The sequence below is a fragment of the Cnephaeus nilssonii genome (assembly GCF_951640355.1).
Source record: "Cnephaeus nilssonii genome assembly, chromosome: 16".
Classification (NCBI taxonomy): Eukaryota; Metazoa; Chordata; class Mammalia; order Chiroptera; family Vespertilionidae; genus Cnephaeus; species Cnephaeus nilssonii.
This window is the reverse complement of record NC_137087.1, coordinates 40,653,515-40,673,842: the sequence shown is the minus strand read 5'-3', so window position 1 is coordinate 40,673,842 and position 20,328 is coordinate 40,653,515. Positions and strand designations below refer to the sequence as shown.

General features: G+C 39.9%; 1 protein-coding gene across 1 annotated transcript in view; it reads right to left on the bottom strand.

Annotated features, from left to right (window-relative positions):
* Positions 1–20,328, bottom strand: part of CC2D2B (coiled-coil and C2 domain containing 2B) — a gene marked incomplete at its 5' end in the record, with an annotated part of 65,555 nt that overhangs the window by 19,921 nt on the left and 25,306 nt on the right. Inside the window, 9 exons of the mRNA XM_079794061.1 lie at positions 1,616–1,744; positions 3,531–3,629; positions 5,451–5,621; positions 7,161–7,252; positions 7,967–8,059; positions 9,037–9,240; positions 10,707–10,845; positions 16,280–16,427; positions 18,423–18,573. Coding sequence (XP_079650187.1) covers positions 1,616–1,744; positions 3,531–3,629; positions 5,451–5,621; positions 7,161–7,252; positions 7,967–8,059; positions 9,037–9,240; positions 10,707–10,845; positions 16,280–16,427; positions 18,423–18,573 — 1,226 coding nt within the window. The remainder of the gene's footprint in view (positions 1–1,615; positions 1,745–3,530; positions 3,630–5,450; positions 5,622–7,160; positions 7,253–7,966; positions 8,060–9,036; positions 9,241–10,706; positions 10,846–16,279; positions 16,428–18,422; positions 18,574–20,328) is intronic.

Below are 20,328 nucleotides of genomic sequence, written 5' to 3'. Positions count from 1 at the left end.
CATTGTCCCATACACCAAAAAGTTTGCAGGTTTGATCCCTAATTGGGGGATGTACAGGAGACAACTGATCTCTCTCTCTCTCTCTCTCTCTCTCTCTCTCTCTCTCTCTCTCTCTTTCTCCCCGCCCCAATAAAAATATATATTCGGGTAAGGTTTTTAAAAAAAGATTTTCCAACTATCTTATATTCTGCCAGTTTCTGCTACTTCTCACACAGAGAGTTTAACTGCACTTTTGCTCTCAGCTAAGAGCTTATTCTCTTTCCCACATTTATTTTCTCCAACCAGAAACTGGGATAGTGGGGTGCATTTAATTTTGCAAACTGTCTGTGGATGGCTTACTTGATTGGAGAAATTTTTGGAGGTAGCTGAAAGAATAATGTACTATATCACAAGCAATGAACTTTCACTATCAGCTCCAGCCTGTACATCAAATCTCAATCAAACTTCTAACAGCTCAGAGAAGGTTAATAACTTGCTCAAGCTAAAGTCATCAACAAGTGACAGAGCCCTCATCTGAACCCAATTTTAACTGCCTCAAAGGCCAGGATCTTTTCACTATACCAACTGCCACTGACATTGTTTGTTGAAGCTTGTTGCTTAATAAAGCAGCTATTATTTCAAGGGATCTCCAATAGTTTGTATAACTTTCTGAGATCTACAGATACATTGACAACTGAAAAATGTTCATTGAGTTTAGAGAATAATTTTAAGGTTGAATGTTTTTTATATTTCTAAGTGATAAGCTGACTTCCTTACCCTACTCCTTCAAGAGTTTCCTTTCATGTTGCAATGTCTAAGACAGGGTAGGGAAGGCAATGAGTATCTATTACACTACTAGAGACCCAGTGCACGAAATCTGTGCATGAGTAGGGTCCCTAGGCATGGCCAGCAATCAGGGCTGATCGGGGCCTTCCTTCATTCCGCACCACCACTGGTGGTCAGCGCACATCATAGCGAGCAGTCGAACTCCCAGTTGGTCAAACTCCCGAGGGGAAAATTTGCATATTAGCCCTTTATTATATAGGATGTTAGCAGAAGAGATGATAACTGTCATCCTCAAGACATTTTGGAGTGTGTCAACTTAGTATGTCCTTTAAATCACTCAAATCCTACACTATCTTGCATTTTGTATTCTATTCAAACTTTCCTCAAATTTCACAATTTCTCCTCCAAAGTAGAGCTCACAAGGCTAATTACTATTTATTTATTATTACTATCTACCCCATTTGTACATGACTTTTATTCATTAAAATGTCATGTGGAGAAGAGAATGGAGTTCCTGTATCTGAGGCAACGAAAAATGGTAGTTGAATGGCTTTAGCTTAGCTGAACCCTCTGATCTACCTTGTTGTGCTCTAAATGTGTTCTTGGTTTATTTCACTGCTATAATTTCAAGAATGCAACTACTCTACAGCATTCACTTGTAAGTTTATCTTATTGACTATTTCATGTTATCCTAAATCTATTTATTTAATACAGTATATTTTTCTAATTCTTATGTCTAATACACAAATATTTCTACACATACAACCAAATTTTATACCTTTACAAACTTTTAAACCAAAATATACTTCTATATACTAATTACTTAATTTAATATTAAACTCCAACTCACACAAAATCTACTTTAATTTCCTCATTCCAGCATGGATGAGATCCACTTGCAGTACTGGTTTGGTATACAATGTGTTGAAAGGAAACTTCCACAAAAGGGTGTACAGTATCCTGAAACACATAATAAACACTGACTAGATTTTTGTAATATTTTATATAGTTGATAAAAGACAGAAAGCTAAGAAATTACTTGGTTGCTGGTTGAAAACTGGATGGCTTACTTATTCTAGTGTTTCAGACAACCATTATTCACTTACTAATCATTTATTGGTCCTATTTAATATAGGTACTTTTCCAAGATAAATAGCCAGCATGGCTCGGTGGTTAGAGTGTCAGCCCACACATGGAGGGTCTCAGGTTCCATTTCCAGTCAAGGACACGTGCCTGGGTTGCAGGTTCAATCCCCATCCCTGGTCAGAGTGCGTGTGGAAGGAAACCAATCAATGTCTCTCTCCCACAATGGTCTCCCTCCCTCTCCCCCTCCCTCCCTCCTTCCCTCCTTCACTTTCTTACACTCTCTTTAAAAAAAAAAAAATCAATGAAAAAAAATTCCTCAGGTGAGAATTAACAAAAAAAGATAAATGGAAATTTGCTTTATAGATTTTATAGCTTACTAGAGGCCCGGTGCATGAAATTCGTGCACTCAGGGGGTCGGGGAGAGTCCCTCAGCCTGGCCTGTGCCCTTTCGCAGTCCAGGAGCCCTCGGGGGATGTCCAACTGACAGCTTAGGCCTGCTTAGGGAGCGGGCCTAAGCCATCAGTCGGACATCCTTAGTGCTGCCATGGAAGTGGGAGAGGCTCCTGCCACCACTGCTGCACTCGCCAACCATGAGCCCAGCTTCTGGCTGAGTGGTGCGCCCCCTGTGGGAGGACACTGACCACCAGGGGGCAGCTCCTGCATTGAGCGTCTGCCCTCTGGTAGTCAGTGTGTGTCATAGCGACCAGTCGTTCTGCCATCAAGCCAAAACCGGCTCTCTGACATCCCCCGAGGGTCCCAGATTGCGAGAGGGTGCAGGCCAGGCCGAGGGACCCCACCAGTGCACGATTGGGGCAAGGGAGATGTGGAAGGTTGGCCAGCCAGGGAGGGACCGCAGGAGGGCTACAGGGCCAGTCCAGCCTGTCTTGCTCAGTCCCGATCAGCCGAACCCCAGCAGCAAGTTAACCTACTGGTCAGAGCATTTGCCCCATGATGGCCAGTGCATGTCACAGCGACTGGTCAACCAGTCGACTGTCTGCCCCCTGATGGTCAGTGCATGTCATAGCGAGCAGTTGAGCGGCCTTAGCATATCATTAGCATATTATGCTTTGATTGGTTGAACAGCCAACTGGATAACTGGACACTTAGCATATTAGGCTTTTATTATATAAGATTGGGAAAAAATAAACAGGTAAATAAATAATTGCAATGAAATGTGAGAAATAAAAAAATATATATTCCAGGTATAATAGTTACTCAGAAGGGGGAATGATTAATTTTCTGGGGGTGAGGACAGGAGCTTCACAGAAAAAACACAGCTTGAGCTTGAGCTTAGAAACATTAAGCAGTAATGTGGCCAATAATACTGAGATGGGTAGAGGCCACTGCAGACTAAGGAAAGGGCATGTACATAGGCTTTCTAGAACAGGTAGTAGTCTGATACTGCTGTTGGGTGGAAAGAGATGGGATGTGGCTGACTTGTAGGAAAGGGCCACATCATTACAGATTTTTGTAGGCATTCTAAGAAGCCTGTACTATATTCTATAGACCCTGAGAGCAGGGGGAAAATGAATGAAAGGGTAAGAATTACATTTTATAAAGAGCACCTTCATTGTGTTATGGAAAGTAAACTGGAATCCCAACAGATTAGATAGAGAAACCAGTAGCAATTGAGGGCAAACCATTGGAACTGCACTTTATAAAAGTACTAAATACTTAACTCATATAATATCTCTTCTGAGGCCACTGATTTGATTGTTTCTTTATGTCTGAAGCAAGATATGGATGATATCAGAGAAGTAGATATATCCAAGGGTCTTCTAGAAAAACAATAGAGAGATATTAGTTAGTTTTAATATTAGTTTTGGTGGGAGTAGCAGATTTTTGCCTATGCTTATGGACATATGTCATCCAGTTACCCTGGATTTGACAGTTTGCTTTGATATTCAGATCATAGGTGGTTAGAGCTAAACATCTGATAATGACTGCTCTAAAAGAGCGGCTCCTAAATGCTGAAATATGGATTGGATCCAGTCTATGATAAAGTTTTCCTTAACAAAAGGAGAAAAATAAGGTAAATGATACATTGAGATGATATCCTTCCTATTTTTGGTGTTGCAACATTCTTTCTTTTACGAATTGATGATTATAGAAAATGGTGAGGATGTTATGATGTGTTTTTATAAGCAGCCTTTGAAATGTGCATTTGTTTTGAGAATATCAATTCTATTAAATAAATAAGGTTGAATATAAAAACAGGCAAAACATTAAAAGTTTTTAACTGTAGATTAGTAGCTAGTAAGCAAAATACTTGTTGTTCATATGCAAAATTCATAGGATGGGGTAAACATGAGATAAGCAGTAGAATGTAGAGAAAGCATGTCAAACTCAGGGCTAACATGGGCCAAATAAACAAGGTTTAAGTTTATATGCACTGCAAAAAAAAACAAAAGCTTCAATTTTCATAGAAACATTGGTTTATTTCGATAGAGACATGCTGAATACAAAGGGCTGAAATAAATGAGTAACCATTAACATAAAATAATAGAACATTTTAATAAAAATTAATATTTTTTTCTTGAACATTAACTTACCAGACACTGAATAACTGCACAAATTAATAAGTGTAACACAAATAAACCTATTTTTCTTGTTCTCTGAAAGCAAAATATTTCCTGTTGCGCACACCAAACAAGTCAGTTCAAGACTAATGATGTGGCAATCGGCTGCTAAAATATTCGCTGCTAGTATTAGTAGAGAGAAATGGTGCGCCTGCGCATAAGGCGCGTAAGGGAAATGAATGCAAAACTATTACAGTAATCAGTCGTTAGTGAACATTGTAGTTCGTTATTAATAATTATGTGTAACAGAATATTGTAAAAATTAAGTTACGAAATTTTTATTAAAACGTTTCTTACATACCGTTATATTGGCTGGGCCACAAAAATATTCGTTGTGGGCTGCATGCGGCCCGTGGGTCGCAAGTTTGACATGCTTGGTGTAGAGCATACATGTGTGAAATACTGATAGAGAGGTATAATTGATATTCCTAAGGTACCTGGGTACTAAATAGCCACATATGAACCACACACCAGATTAAATAGATAAGAGACACTGGATATTCAGGATACACTAAATATACATGAGTAATCAATATTCATGATGCCTTACTTTGGTATCACTCAATTGTAATACCCATTCTGGCCCCACATATCCTCCGCACCAGAAACACAAATAAAACCCGAGTGCCTGCAGAAAAGATGGGTAAGACCTGATTTTTGCAGAAGTCATCTAATATGACAAGTCTAAAACAGAGTCTACACTCTCCAGTGTTTTAATTCCACTACTGAGAGGGGCCAGTGGCAGAGAATAGTGCAGTTGGCAACAGTGGCTTCACAACTCTTCACAACAGGGAATAGAGATAAAAGGCAAGATATACTTTGGGCATCTCAAACTTCTAAAAACTCTTAATACACGGCAATGACAGCAAGCTTGCCTATCCAAATGAAGACTTAAACTTTCACTCAGTTTCTGTATATGGAGCATTAATAAAGTGCAAAGATATATTAATTGGACAGTGTGGAAATTTACATTTAATACAGATCTTTTGTAACCTTAAAAATTGGTGCATATGGCCTTACCTGTGAACTGTTGTTTTCCTGCTGGGAATATTATAAGCCCTCAGAATTCTGACAAGAATCTTAATATCTCCATCACAGATAGTCTGTGCTGCCACTTTTTTCCTTTCTTTCCTCTGAGGCTTTAACTTTCTTTGTCGTTCAACAAGCTTACAAACTGCGTGTGTCAACTGGCTAAAGAATAAAAGTGATCAGCCACATATATACAAGATAACTTAGTTTTAAAAGATATCAATTTTTAAAATTAATTATTGTAAGTAAGACCATTATTTTAAGCCATATTTTCTCCACTGTGGAGAGGAGACAGTTGTTTTAGCCCAAGGAAGAAATCATTTTCTGAGCATAGAGGAGATGCTATGTTCACTCTTATGTGAAGAGGGAATATGATTGCTCCATGCCCTTTGGGTATATGGCCCAACAAGAGATAAGGGCAGGATAGGTGATTCCATGAAACATGATATTCTTTCAGAATCCTATCTAATAATAGAGTAACATGTAAATTACCATCACTCCGCTACGCCCACGATTGGGCGGCGGGAGGCTGGGGGGCGGGACTCGGGGTGGCCTATCCGGCCATTGAGAGGCACGGATCCGCTGCCACTGAGGGGGGCTACCCTGCTGTTGACAGGCGCAGGGGGTGGGACTCCCGCCCCCTGTGCCTCTCAACAGCCAGATCCGCGGCCGCTGAGCGGGCCTGCCGCGGACACCCAGCTGCGCCTCTCAACGGCAGGGTAGCCAGGTGTCCGCGGCAGCCCCCCTCAGCGGCCGCGGACCATCAAAAGTGGGGGAGCTGGGTGCCTGTCTGCTCCGGCACCAGGCCTTTCAGAAGCCTCCACCGAGCCGGAGGCTTCTGAAAGGCCTGGTGCACCAGCGGACAGGCACCCAGCTCCACCACGAAAAGCAAAAGCGTGTAGGGGACCCTACATGTGCATGATTCAATCATGCACTGGGCCTCTAGTTTATTATATATTTTTTTAGAATCATTCTCTTAAAAGTGGTTAGAAACTCAACTTTTCTACATGAATCTGAAATAGTAGTTATATATGCTGTCAACCCTGGTAACAAATCCATGAAATTATAGCTCTATGGTCCCACCCATGTCCCCAAAGACTGAAAATAAAACACAATAGATTTCAGCATCCTAAACCAATTAACCCCTTATTGGTAATACCATGAACCTGCAAGTGGCCCCAGTGTGGTTTCCCAGAAGCATCCCTACTCCTGTTGCTGCTCCTAAGTTTCACAGATGGGACAGAATGAGAATTGAATTGCTCCAGCCAAAGACCCCCCCTGTGGATCACAGTGCCCTGTAGGCTGAGGACTCACAGTTTTGAAAGGGGTAGGTTATTAGCTTAGTGTGTGGTGCCACCAGCAATGACTTTTCCCTAGCAGTCTCAGGACAGGAAAATCTTAGGGCAAAACCAGTTCGAAGCATAAGTATTTCTTTTCTTTCTTGAGCTAAAAACCATCAATAAGGAGAACATTAAAAACTAAAATACTATACAATTGAAAATACATATTATATTGTTATATCAAGAATGCCATATTAAAATGACCAAATATATTTTAAGTCACCATATTTCAGTTCATGTTTTATAACTGCATCTTTTGACATGTAACTTATTAGTATAAATGTAGAGATCTTATTAGAGGATTTTGAAGGTATTAACTTAAAGCTTTATATTTCTTACTTAATAATAATTTTATATGTACCTTGCAGATACAATTTCTTCATAATCAGCTACAATATCTGATAAGTTAAATTTGCTAACTTTGACAATTCTTTTCATTACCATCTTTCTCATCTACAAAAAAAAATTTTAGAATTTAAGAAATGCATCGTTTATAATTTAAGATAAATTATTTACAATGCTACTGGTGCCACTATTTTTCACCCCCTAATTTGTGCAAGCAATGAATGGGAAGGAGGATTAGATAAGTGAAAATATGGTTCTGTTTGCTTCCATTATTAAAATCATTCCTAACTCTCACATTCATGTCACACCAAAGCAAGTGTGTGTGTTTTTCTACTTTTTTGTCCTTCCATAACACTTTCATGTCATCTTAAACTCTGTTCTTATCTCTTTTTACACCTATCCTAGCCCAACTTTAAGCTCCTTCATCCCTTTGTCCCCTGAACTGCTGTGGTCCTACCACATTACTAGTAAAATTAAGGATTCTGGCAAAATGAACTTTTAGGGTCAAAAATAGTGCAAAGTTGTTAATGTTCATGTTTAAGCAGAAAAAGTTCGGATGTGCACTAATGAGTTTGCTGTCCATTGAAGTAACCTTTGCATCAACAATGTAAATCAACAGTGTACATTTACAGATGGTAAGTAGCTAACTCTGAAAAGGAAGTGAACAGAACAGAAAACCCATCCCTGATCACAAAGAGGTGATGAGTAAGGAGATTTGTCTGTCTGACTCTCTGGGAAGCCCATAGTAGCATAGCATCCAGCAGACCAGTTTTCACAAGAGTAAATGCAAACATGTTGCTAATATTATTTTGCAGTTGTTACCTTTTTCAGAAAATTGACAGAACTAATCCTTTGTGCGGTAATAGAATTCACATCTGAAAAGGACATATCCTTCTCTATCTGACTTTCATATTCCTAAACAGAGAATTAAGTTAGTTTCACTTCTTGAATGTCATAGTTCAGATATGACATGCTGCAATAAAATGTTAACTATTTATTTCAGTTCATGTGTAGGAGACATTGGCAACATTCTGGCATTAACAGAGGAAAACATTTCTTTCAGATTCTCCCCCTGAGAATTAGCTAAAAAGTTTATATTTGGTTGGCTTCTAGGATGTGGTCCTTCATCGTTTAAAAAAGAGTAATGATTGAGAAAAATTTGCTATTATGAAAATGGGAAGATGATTAATAAATATTCCATAAATATGTATGGTTATTACAATTGGTTATTTCTTCAGGAATTAGCACTTACAATCTGCTATCTTAAGACTAGTGATGTACCAGTAAGTGTTTAACAACCAGTTATCTGGAAGTGGGGTGGGGGGAGGCCCAGTTAGTAGCACGTGCTGATTTATGGTGTAAATATTTCCCCAGCAACCAAATTAAACAAAGTTAAAGAAACCAACATGACGTCATTGAAGGTGGAGTTGGAAAAAGAGGTGCACATTAGGCTCTGACGGCTGGTGATGGCCGGCTCCTGCACACCACCCCCACATAGCATAAGACTAATTCCCCACACCCCCATTTTAAAGTTCCTGAAATTGAGGTGCGCTTTATAATCAATGTATACATTTAATGTGGTAGTGTTTCTTTCCCTTATATCCAAAAGTTTCTTTTAAATATGTGATACATTTTATGATAGCAAAAATACAGTATTTACATAAATTTAGAATACACCTACTAGTAAAGGATTTCGGCTTTGAAATAGGTTGTTTGAACAACTAAGTTGCAAAGTCAAGTTAAGGACTTTCTGGAATTAGGAGATCTGTACATTTTTAATGTTTAAAGAAAGAGGGGAGGTCTGTCTACTGATTATCAGTTAAAAAAATTAAGACATATTTAAAGCAGTGAAACATTAACTTACAAGTCATACTCAGGTAGAAACCACGTACCTGGAAGACTGAATCTGGAATCTCTTTATCATAAAGGGGTATTTGCTGCAGAGGGAAAATACCTAATTGTCCTGCATTTCTAAGTTGCAATAGCCGGAAACGTTTACTCTTTTTCATTTCCTCTTCGGAAACAAAATTTAATTCTTCTTGCAACTGTTCAAGACGAAAATACTTTGGAATATCCTTCCCTTTATGTTTCATGTACTGTAAAACATAAATAATGAAAGTCTTGACTTAATATATATTAATTTTTAATTAAAAATATTTCAAAACACACTTTAATGTATAAAAATGTCAAATCACTATATTGTAAACTGAAACTACTATAATATTGTATACCAACTACATTTAAATTTTAAAAATTAAACAATGGAGAAAGGGAAGCCTCTTCAATAAATTTTGTTGGAATAATTGTAAAGCCACATGCAAAAGAATGAAACTAGACTGCTTTCTGATGCCATACAAAAAAATTAACTCAAATGGATTAAGAACTTGAATATAGGATCTGTGCTGAGTGAAATAAGTCAGACAGAGAAAGACAAATGCCAGATGATTTCACTTTTATGTGGAATCTGAGAGAAAATCAATATTTCTGTATGCCTGTGATCAATTCAGCACATCAGTTGAGAGGCTCTGATCTAAGGAAACTTAATTGCAATAGTTTACTTAAGCATTGCTTTATTCAATAAATGCAAATGGGAGTACAGGGTACATACAAGGAAGAGTGTTAGTTGCCTTAAGAGAGATAAATATTTATTTGCTACAGTTCCACAAGGAAGGATAAAACACAGTAATGAATAACTACAGCATAAGGCAGAATGAAATTAGAACCATAACAGTTCATAAAAAGAAAAACCAAGTTAACAAGAGGGCAAGGAAAGAAGAGCACATATTTAACTGAGGTTACCAAAGAAATGTTTATCAGATTTGCAGGAAGGATAAGACAGCCTCTATGGGTGGCTTTCTAGGCAGAGGGAATAAAGGTGTGAAGAAAGGATTTTTGGGGCACATCTATTCATATTTCTATGAACAATTCAGTTGGCTATAAGGAAGAGTAGGGGAAGTGAATATATAATGGTGTATTTGAGGGAAGGAATGTGTCTATAAGTCGTCTTTCTATACCTGGCATCTAATAATACAGCTGGTACTCCAGTAGACATGTAATAGATGCTAGTCTGAAGGTCAGCCTGTCGGATGTGCTGTGGGCTGCTTAGTGGCAGAGTACCAACCATTGGGCCTCAAGTAGTAAGTATTTCAGTGGCTGAATTTCTTATTGCCTTTATAATACTGTAAACTGGTTGTAAACTGTGCCTGTGTCTGTCCTGAGATTTACATTTACATGCCTCCTAATACCTAGAAAAAATGTGCAGCGAGCTATTTTTAAAATATATTTGTATTGATTTCAGAGAGGGAGAGCGAGAGATAGAAACATCAATGATGAGAATCATTGATTAGCTGCCTCCTGCAGGCCTCACACTGGGGATCAAGCCCACAACCCAGGCATGTGCCCTGACTAGGAATTGAACCGTGACCTCCTGGTTCATAGGTGGACTCTAAACCACTGAACCATGCTGGTTGGGCGCAAACTATTTTTAAATAGTTTAAAAGTAAAGGATCCAGAGCTTAGAAAATAGAATATATTTCTAGAATTTATATTTGCTATAACTTACCATAATAAATTCCATTAAATCAGAATATTCTGGATTATTTGGGTCAATTCTGACTTCATTTGCCCATTCAAAAAGCTTCTGTGTATTAATGAGCCATGGAATTCCAGGATCACCTCTTGCATCTACATTTCTTAACACACTAACATAGAAAAAAATATTTGTGAATGTGCGTACAATATGCAGGTTATGTATTTGTTAGTATTTCCCTAGCATAGGGAACATTGTTATAAATACCCATTTCAGGTATTTAAACATAATACCTATCCATCCCCTATATTTAAGGATAAAATAGAAGGTTTACATGTGATATCTCTTCTGGGTCTTCTGAGAACATTCTAACTTGTGTCATAGAGTTTTGATAAGTGTCCACCCCCTCTCCCTTCAGTTGAGAGGCTCTGATCTAGGGAACCCTTCTGATCATAACCCTTAGGCTCTGATCTAAGTTTAACCTTAAGAGACAGTAAAGTTCTTGGGGTAAAGTGTCCATACTCTGTGTAGTAGCAAAAACATAGTAAATGTTAAACAATAAATGGTGCTTATTGGATGTATTCTGCAAACCCTGAGCATAGTGACTTATTAAATACTAGTGGCCTGGTGCATGAAATTCATACACTTTGCGGGGGAGGGTGTTCCTCAGCCCGGCCTGCACCCTCTCCAATCTGGGACCCCTCAAAGGATGTCCTACTGCTGGTTTACAGGGATCGGGCCTAAACCGGCAGTCAGACATCCCTCTCGCAATCTAGGACTGCTGGCTCCTAACCGCTCACCTGCCTGCCTGCCTGCGTGATTGCCCCTAACCACTCTGCCTGCTGGCCTGCTCGCCCCTAACTGCCCCCCTGCCGCCAGCCTGCTCACCCCCAAATGCCCCCCCGCCAGCCTGATCACCCCCAACTGCCCCCTGTGCCAGTGTGCTCGCCCCCAACTGCCTCCCCTGCCAGCCTGCTCACCCCCAACTGCCCTCCCTGCTAGCCTGCTCGCCCCCACCTTCCCTCCCTGCTGGCCTGTTCGCCCCCAACTGCCCCCCTGCTGGCCTGCTCACTCCAAACTCCCCCCCCCCCCGCTGTCCTGATCACCTCCAACTGACCCCCACTGATGGCCTGCTTGCCCCCAACTGGCCCCCTTGCTGGTCTGCTTACCTCCAACAGCCCTGCCCCCCACCAGCCTGATCACCCACAACTGCCATCCCATCCTGGCTTGATCACCCACAACTTCCCTCCCCTCTTGGCCTCTAACTGCCTCTATCTCAGCCCCGTCATCATGGCTTTGTCCAGAAGAACATCTGGAAGGTCTCCTGGAAGGTCTCCCAGTCTAATTAGCATATTACCCTTTTATTAGTAGAGATAGAGGCCTGGTGCACAGGTGGGGGCTGGATGGTTTGCCCTGAAGGGTGTCCCAGATCAGGGTGGGGGTTCCCTTGGGGCGTGGGGTGGCCTGAGCGAGGGGCCTATGGTGGTTTGCAGGCCGGCCACGCCCTCATGGGGTAAGGGTCCCCACGGGGGGGCGGGTGGCCAGCCTGGGTGAGGGGCTGATGGCCGTTTTCAAGCTGGCCACAGCCCCTTCAGGGTGGGGGTCCCCGCTGGGGTGCCTGGCCAGCCTGGGTGAGGGGCTGATGGCTGTTTGCAGGCTGGCCAAGCCCCCCCAGTGGGGACCCTCACCCCATGGGGGTGTGGCCAGCCTGGGTGAGGGGCTGAGGGCTATTTTCAGGCTGGCCACACCCACTTCAGGGTGGGGGTCCTCGCTGGGGTGACTGGCCAGCCTGAGTGAGTGGCTGATGGCTGTTTGCAGGCTGGCCACAGCCCCTTCAGGGTGTGGGGGGTCCCGCTCTGGTGCCTGGCAGGCCTGGGTGAGGGGCTAAGGGCTGTTTTCAGGCTGGCCACACCCCCTTCAGTGTAGGGGTCCCCACTGGGGTGCCTAGCCAGCTGGGTGAGGGGCTGATGGCTGTTTGCAGGCTGGCCTCGCCCCCGGGCGACCCAAGCTCCCAGCCCCTCCTGTTTTACTTTTTTTTTTTCAGCACTTCCTTGAGAGGAGGCCAGGGCCAGCTGGAAGCAGGTATCTGGGATTTATTTATCTTCTATAATTGAAACTTTGTAGCCTTGAGCGGAGGCCAGGGCCAGCCAGGGTGAGTGGGAAGCTTGGTTTCATCCATTGCCAGGGGCAACCCAAGCCTCCTGGCTCGCTCCAGTTCTGTGGCCGCCGTCATCTTTGTTGGGTTAATTTGCATACTCGTTCTGATTGGCTGGTGGGTGTAGCGGAGGTACGGTCAATTTGCATGTTTCTCTTTTATTAGATAGGATTTTCCTTCCATAGATGCACAGTATTGAAATGTAACCAAGATGTCTGCTTAAGAAAAATTAATAAAACCCAAAGTATATAAGACTCTTTAGGTTACATTTTTACAATTGAAACATAATATAGAATATAAATTAACTGTGAAATATTACCAAAGGAGTATCTTTATTTGGATAAAATAAAGGCTCTATACTCTGATTCTCACAAGTCACTCTTGCCTTCTGGAGAACCTATCCCAGGTTCCTAGAACCACAGCTCAGCACCAGCCCTTGAACTCCCACCCTGTAGAGGAGAGTTCTGTAACTTTCCTCTCTAATGTCAGAGGCCCCAATGGTAAAGTTTTACTTTGAGTTAACTTTAGAGAAGGCCCTGGACTTTGAAAACCTCTCTTACAATTCACTCCCTGTTAAAACCTGCCATATGTTCCAATCTTTCACAAAACTGCTTTCAATCTTTTGTAAACTTGAGTTCCCAAGTAGCTGGAACTGCTAAGTGCAGCATTACAGAGGCCATAAGAGAAGAGACTTAAAGAAGCAAAATGATGAGGACAAACCATTGAATATCAGAAGGTCACTGGTAGCCTTCGGGAACCTGTGGATTGAGTTAGGGAAGAAATGTGTGAATAAAAAGTGAGGACACTGTATGCAGACCAGTATACCACCCATGTGAGGGCTTAGTTAGACAGGAAAAACAGCCCAAAAGTGTTTTTTAAGGTTTAACCAGATGATTGGATTGTTCTTTGTTTTATAAAACAAAGAAGGCTTCTTATATATAAAGGACTAACAGCTTTTAGAGACGGAAAAGTTAAAGATAATGTAAGAAAATGATATAGATACATCAGCAGAATCATAAAAGAAACAAAGTTCCAAATACCTGTATAAATGATTGCCCCATTTATTAGCTTTAGAGTGAGGAGAACAAATATCTGACTCTAAGAATAAAAAGCAAAGAATATGTACAATGAGGCAAAGGTAGGAAATAGCTGCAGTTGATACTCTGCTAGGGAAATACTAAGAAATAAGAGAAAATAATGGTTCAAGGTATTAAAAGTTTATTCACTAGATAGTAAATCAATTAATTTTATCACTTGTCTACTTTCCCCCCTCCCCTAAAATGCCCTTCTCCAGGCCTCGAAGAAGATGACATCATTTATTTACCAAAACAAGGACATACATCAAAATTGCATTTGCCTTCATAGTGATTTGTGTCTCATCCTCTGACTTGAAGAAGAGATATTTCCTCTTTTCTAGAACCATAGCTATAAATCTGTGTTCTGGTTCAATATCTTCCTGACTCTGAAAGATCTCATACTTTTTCTAATATATTCTCTGGCTCTTTTCCCATGGATTTCATCACTTCTTTTAAGAAGATAAAGATTGCCCCAGTTTTTAAGAAATCCATACCTGAATTCTATTGTCTCTCTTATTTTCAGTCTTTTCCCCCCAGCCTGTTAAACTTCTTGACGAATAATGTACATCCACTAGCTCAGTTTCCTCAAAATCAACTGGTGTTTTTTAAAATATATTTTTATTGATTTCAGAGAAGAGGAGAGAAGGATAGAGAGACAGAAACATCCAATGATGAGAGAGAATCATTGATCAGCTGCCTCCTGCACGCCCTCTACTGGGGACGAGGCCCACAACCCAGGCATGTGCCCTGATTGGGAATAGAACCGTGACCTCCAGATTCATAGGTCAACACTCAACCACTGAGCCTCACAGGCCAGGCTCAGCATCAATTGCTGAGTGCTACTAACGTTTAGGTGTTGTTGTTGTTTTTCTCTAAAACTCATTCTTTACCACAAAAAGTATTTATAAACTCTTACTATAACTCTGGCCATATGCCACTGGTTTTATACATAGTGTTCTCATTATTTTAAAAGTCTCTAATTTCAATTTTGATCTTTCAAATCCAAATTACTTATAGCGATGTTTTTAAATTTTTGTATTATATTTTTAAAATACTTCTTAAAGAGCAGTTTTAGGCTCACAGCAAAAGTGACCAGATAGTGCAGTTTTTATATGCCCCTTACCTCTCACACTTCACAGCCTCCCCACTATCAACATCCTGCACCAGAGTTATAATTTACTACATTCATTGCAAAAAGAGCGGCATTTGTTGCAATACATGAACCTATGTTGGCACATCATTATCACTCAAAGTACATAGTTTACATTAGGGTTTACTCCTGTTGCTGTACATCTCATGGGTTTTGACAAATATATAATTATATGTACCCATAATTATAGTATCATACAGAGTAGTTTCAGTGCCCTAAAAATCCTGTGTGCTCTACCTATTCATCCCTCTCTCTTCATAACCCCTGGCAACTCCCAACATTTTTACTGTCTCCATAGTTCTGCCTTTTCCATAACGTCTACAGCCAAGGTCTTTTAAAATATGAGTTTGGATGGAGAGGGGAAAGGCCATTGTTCTGGTATCATCACTCATTAATTTTTAAGTGATGGAATCTATGTGGCCCTTTATATTTACCATTTTACTCAAACACAGCATAATATAAAAGGCAGCTTTATCATCATTTTTTTAAAGTTTTACTGTACTTATTTCTAGTAATCCTATTTGTGAATATGACCTATAAATTAATTTCAATTCTTCTAGAAAGTCCTGGGACTAGCATAAAATTTTTAGGATTTTCTTTCTAGCAAGTTGATAATGCATAAATTATTATTTTATAATCCAGAATGACTGGGAAATATAAAGGCCTCGGAAAGAAAATACTTGGGAGTCTTGGCCTTTCTCATCCTCCATGTGACTATAATCCTAAGCAAGAAAGAGATACAGACTGTTACATATAAAGACACTTATTATTACCCTGGCCGGTTTTGCTCAGTGGATAGAGCATCGGCCTGCGGACTCAAGGGTCCCGGGTTTGATTCCAGTCAAGGGCATGTACCTTGGTTGCAGGCACATACCCACGGGGGAGTGTGCAGGAGGCAACTGGTCAATGTTTCTCTCTCATCGATGTTTCTGGCTCTCTATCCCTCTTCCTTCCTCTCTCTAAAAAAAAAAAAAAAAATCAATAAAATATATTTTCTAAAAGACACTTATTATCTTATAGGATAATTATCAATAAAATGTATAAATGTTTTATATATTTATAAGTATATTAACAGCTTATATACTTATAAATATATGATAAAATAAATAGCCATCTAAATAAACTCAATCCCTATTGCTGCTAATTTTTTCCTTTTATAGACACAGGTTTTGTGTAATGCTTTGCTGAGGAGTGGAATTATTTTTCAAGCATAAAGGTTTACTACCTGCAGTAAGCAGATCTTGTTGACTGTGACATAGGTGTCAGAGGAATACCATTTTCATCTAAGGCCCATGATAGGGAATAGCTTAGTTTTCCTGATGTGAAAAGACAAAGTTCTTCCGTTTCATTTCCCTCAAGAAGAAAAGGCACATCTGTTTATAAAGGGCATTAAAAACAAGTAAATTTTTTAAAAAGTGTGCAGTTTGAACACATTGTAGATCCGCCCTCCCAACCCCCTTTCCCCCTTCTTTTACTTGTGGAAACCCAGAAATACGTAGGAAACTCTGTGCTGACCCCAGGCTCTGATCTAAGAGCTCCCCTTCATCACCTATCTAAGATACCTCAAGGCAGATTGCTTCAAGCAGACTACAAAGAAAATAAAATACTGATCTGGTTACATAGAGACGGACAGCTCTATTTTCCTCTTCTTGTGGCTAGAAGCTTTTTAACCCTTCTTTCTAGGAGTGGCTTCCAACAAGAAAGGCCACTGGCAGCAGAAATAGAGGCAGGCAAGGTACTCTTTGTCCCCTTTCCTACATTCCTGAGTGTCCTTCTTCCCCCATTTTTTTTTTCTCAATTTCCAGAGAGCTTAGCAATTCTCCTTGAAACTTTCACCAAGTTCTTAGTGCTCCCTAAATTTTTCACCTTGAGTCTTTTCTCCTGGGTCTCCACAACCCTATTTTTCTGCTTCATCTGGATTCTAAGCAGACTATACCCTCCCTCATTCTCTATCTTATTTTCTTCTCTGTTACATATAAAGACAATTATTGTCTTAGTAATTATAAATTAAATATTATAAATATTTCAGGTATTTAATAAACATAAATTAAAAACAATAAATCAGTTTGAACCACACCAATGATGATTTCGTTTGTAATACTTGACACTTATTTTTTACTAGAGGCCCGGCGCACAAAATTCATGCGCAGGTACGGTCCCTAGGCCTGGCCTGCAATCAGGGCCATCTTTCCCAGCTGCCCGCAGCCAGCCCCACTCCCCACCACCACTCACCCCCTGTTCCCTGTTCACCATCTGGTGATCGGTGCCTGACAGCCAGGGAAAGGGACTGAGAGGTCGGCTGTTCCCGCCCATTCGCCAGCCCCGCCCCCACCACAGGTGGCCATCAGGCGATAGGAGCCTGTGGGCCAGGGAAAAAGAACCAAGAGGTGGTCAGTGTGCCTTATAGTGACTGGTCCAGCGGTCGTTCTGGTCATTCTGCCGTTAGGGTCAATTTGCATATTACCCTTTTATTATATAGGATTATTTTAATAGCAAATGTGCTATTTACTTATTTAATGTGTATAAGGGAGCTTGAAAACAGAAAACTTCTTACATTGGGTTTATTGTTTGTTGGTTGGTTTGGGGTCTTTTACATGCGATTTAAGACTTCTCTGCATTCTGTATATTTGTCTGAATTAATTACCTGGGATGAAGCTGTGCCAGCTTTCACACAGGGGATGGCTTTCAGAAATTTGTATATCTTGCAGTTGCCAGAACAATAAAATACCCAGTTGAAATTAAAAAAAAAAATCAACATCCAAATAAACTAAACTGCTCCTACTGCTGCTGGAGTTTTCCCTTTTATAGGTACAAGTTCATACTTCCTCCCTTTTCACTGTCTGGACACAAGCAGGTGCAAAACTCCTAGGAAGGTGAAAGAAGAATTCTGGGGGAGAAGAGGGATGTCATTGTTCTCACAGACATGGTAACAAATTTAATTGCAGGAGGAGTAAAATCAATTGACGTGTGAACAGAAACAACCTTTCTTTCCTCTCTCCTTTTCTCTCTTCCTTTTCTTCCTCACTTCCCTATTCAGTTAAAAGATGAACCAGCACATCCTGGGGCACCTTTAGGTTTCACTAAAGGAGAGGCAGAGTCAGAGCCGTCTATCCACTCAGGAGTGGAGCTCTTATCTCAGGTGAACTAGGAAAAGCCCAGGTGCTCATTCCAAATGTTACTTTTCCCAAAGATCTCATTCAAGACAAAGTTCTTAACATTTTAGTTTAACATCTGAAAGAAGAACTTAATACACTTTAAACCTAATACTGTAGGTATAGAATTCTTGACTCACGTAAATGACCCAGAGCCACTTAGGATATAGAATTCATGAAGAAAATAGGGGGAGGAAGCCTTTTTAATAGACTTACTGCTTCCTACTTCTCCATACTCAGGCATGACCAGCTCATCAGAGCTAAACTCTACATATTCCAAAGCAGTTTTGCTTTTCAGCTCTGTGTTGTTAGGCAAAGGTATATATAGTTTTGCCAGCAAGTTTGTCCTTTTGTTTATTTCATAAACCTAAATAGAAAAGAAATGATTGATAGCTCATTGAAAGTACAAAAATTTTTAAACTAAACTAAGGACCCTTACGAACACACATTTGTATTCTTTTTTAAAATGCCAGAATATAAAGTAAGTATTATCCTATAGCATTTCATCTACATGATTGTGAGAAAAGTAGATAATTGTATATCCCTAAAAGTAGAATGCCTTTCACTAGTTTCAAAGAAAATATAGTAAAAGGATTATAAATACAGTTCTGAGAATATAGGTATTTATAACACAATACCCAAATAACTTACTTTTGTGTAGCACTTTTAAAGTTCCTTATCTCATTTAAACCTGATGAAAATTATAGGAAACTGGTATTATTCTTCCCATTTTATGAGGGAATGGAGTCTCTATATAAAACTATATTCGTTTTTATTACAAGTGATGGAAACTCAGGTTGAATTGCTTAGAAAAAGGGAAGTTCATTAACTCATGGAATCCAAGGGCAGATTAAACAAGCTGTAGGGATAGGGGAGGGCAAAAAAGTCCCAGTAGATAGTTTCACAGATGTCCACTGGGTACTAAACCCAGGTCTTTTGATTCTGTATGCTGTGCTTTTACTACAATTCCATCACTGCCATAATTACAAACCCAAAGTTTTTTTCAATAGCAAAATCTTCATTTACCTGTACTTTGTTGTCTGTGTTTGGCAAACAGTGATATGTACTCTAAGAAGAAGGAAATGGGGTGGGGTGGGGGTAGAGTGGAATGCTCCTTGAAAGTTAAGAAAAAATGTGTCAATTAAAAGGCAGTTGGTTAATCAAGAAAGTAGAGAAAAAGCAAAGTCCGAGGCAAATATTTTTTCTTGTCATCTAAAAACTGTCCCTTATAAAAGTTAACTTAAGCCAACACACTAGTCTCTTTGACAAAAGTGTCCCTAACGCTGAAAGGTTTGTAGGAGTTATTGCAAATGGACTTAAAGTATTCAGGTCCATGAAATAAATTTCTTATTGTAAATAATTTTATTAGCCAACTAAAGAAAGACAGTGAACTGATAAATACATTCAAATTATGAATTGGCACTCTGATTTGACAAATAAGCCTTGTAAATTTGTTTAGGGGGCTGTATTTTCAGGGACTGTCAAATCCAGTTTCTGATACTGCAAGGCTGGAGGTCAGATCCTGGATAGAAGTAAATGTAAAGGTAGAGAATTCCACCTGGTGAGACAGCCTGTCCCCTGATAGCAGCTATTAGCACCCCTGAATGGCAGAGATGAAGTATCAAGAATGGGCATTGTAATGGAGGAACTGGAATGGTCAATCGTTCTGAAGTAGGAGATTGCAAGGATGTATGTTAAAAACACAAGTAATTCAGTTTGGATGAATGAAGAATCAGTAAAGAGGAATGATAAGAAGTAAATCAGAAATGTAAGTTAGAATCCCTTAGGCTAGGGCATAAAAATTTATATTTCAATTTCTGCAGCTGCTAATGATGTAATTTACCTCTAGCTAGATTAGTTTCTTTCCCTGCCTCTTAGTTTGTTAGGGTTATGTGCTAAGTAATGGAAGATTCAAAAGTGCATTTATCTATATTGGGGGCATTTACCTATATTTGAAACCTCAAGTGGTTGGATTATTATTTTTAAGATGACAGGCTCTTGATAGTACAGATGAACAAAATGAATACAACCTCTGGCCAGGAATAGCACAAAATGATTTAGGCATTGTAAAAATGATGGATTTAGATTTGTAATTATAATCCTCTCTCCACTCCTCAAACTG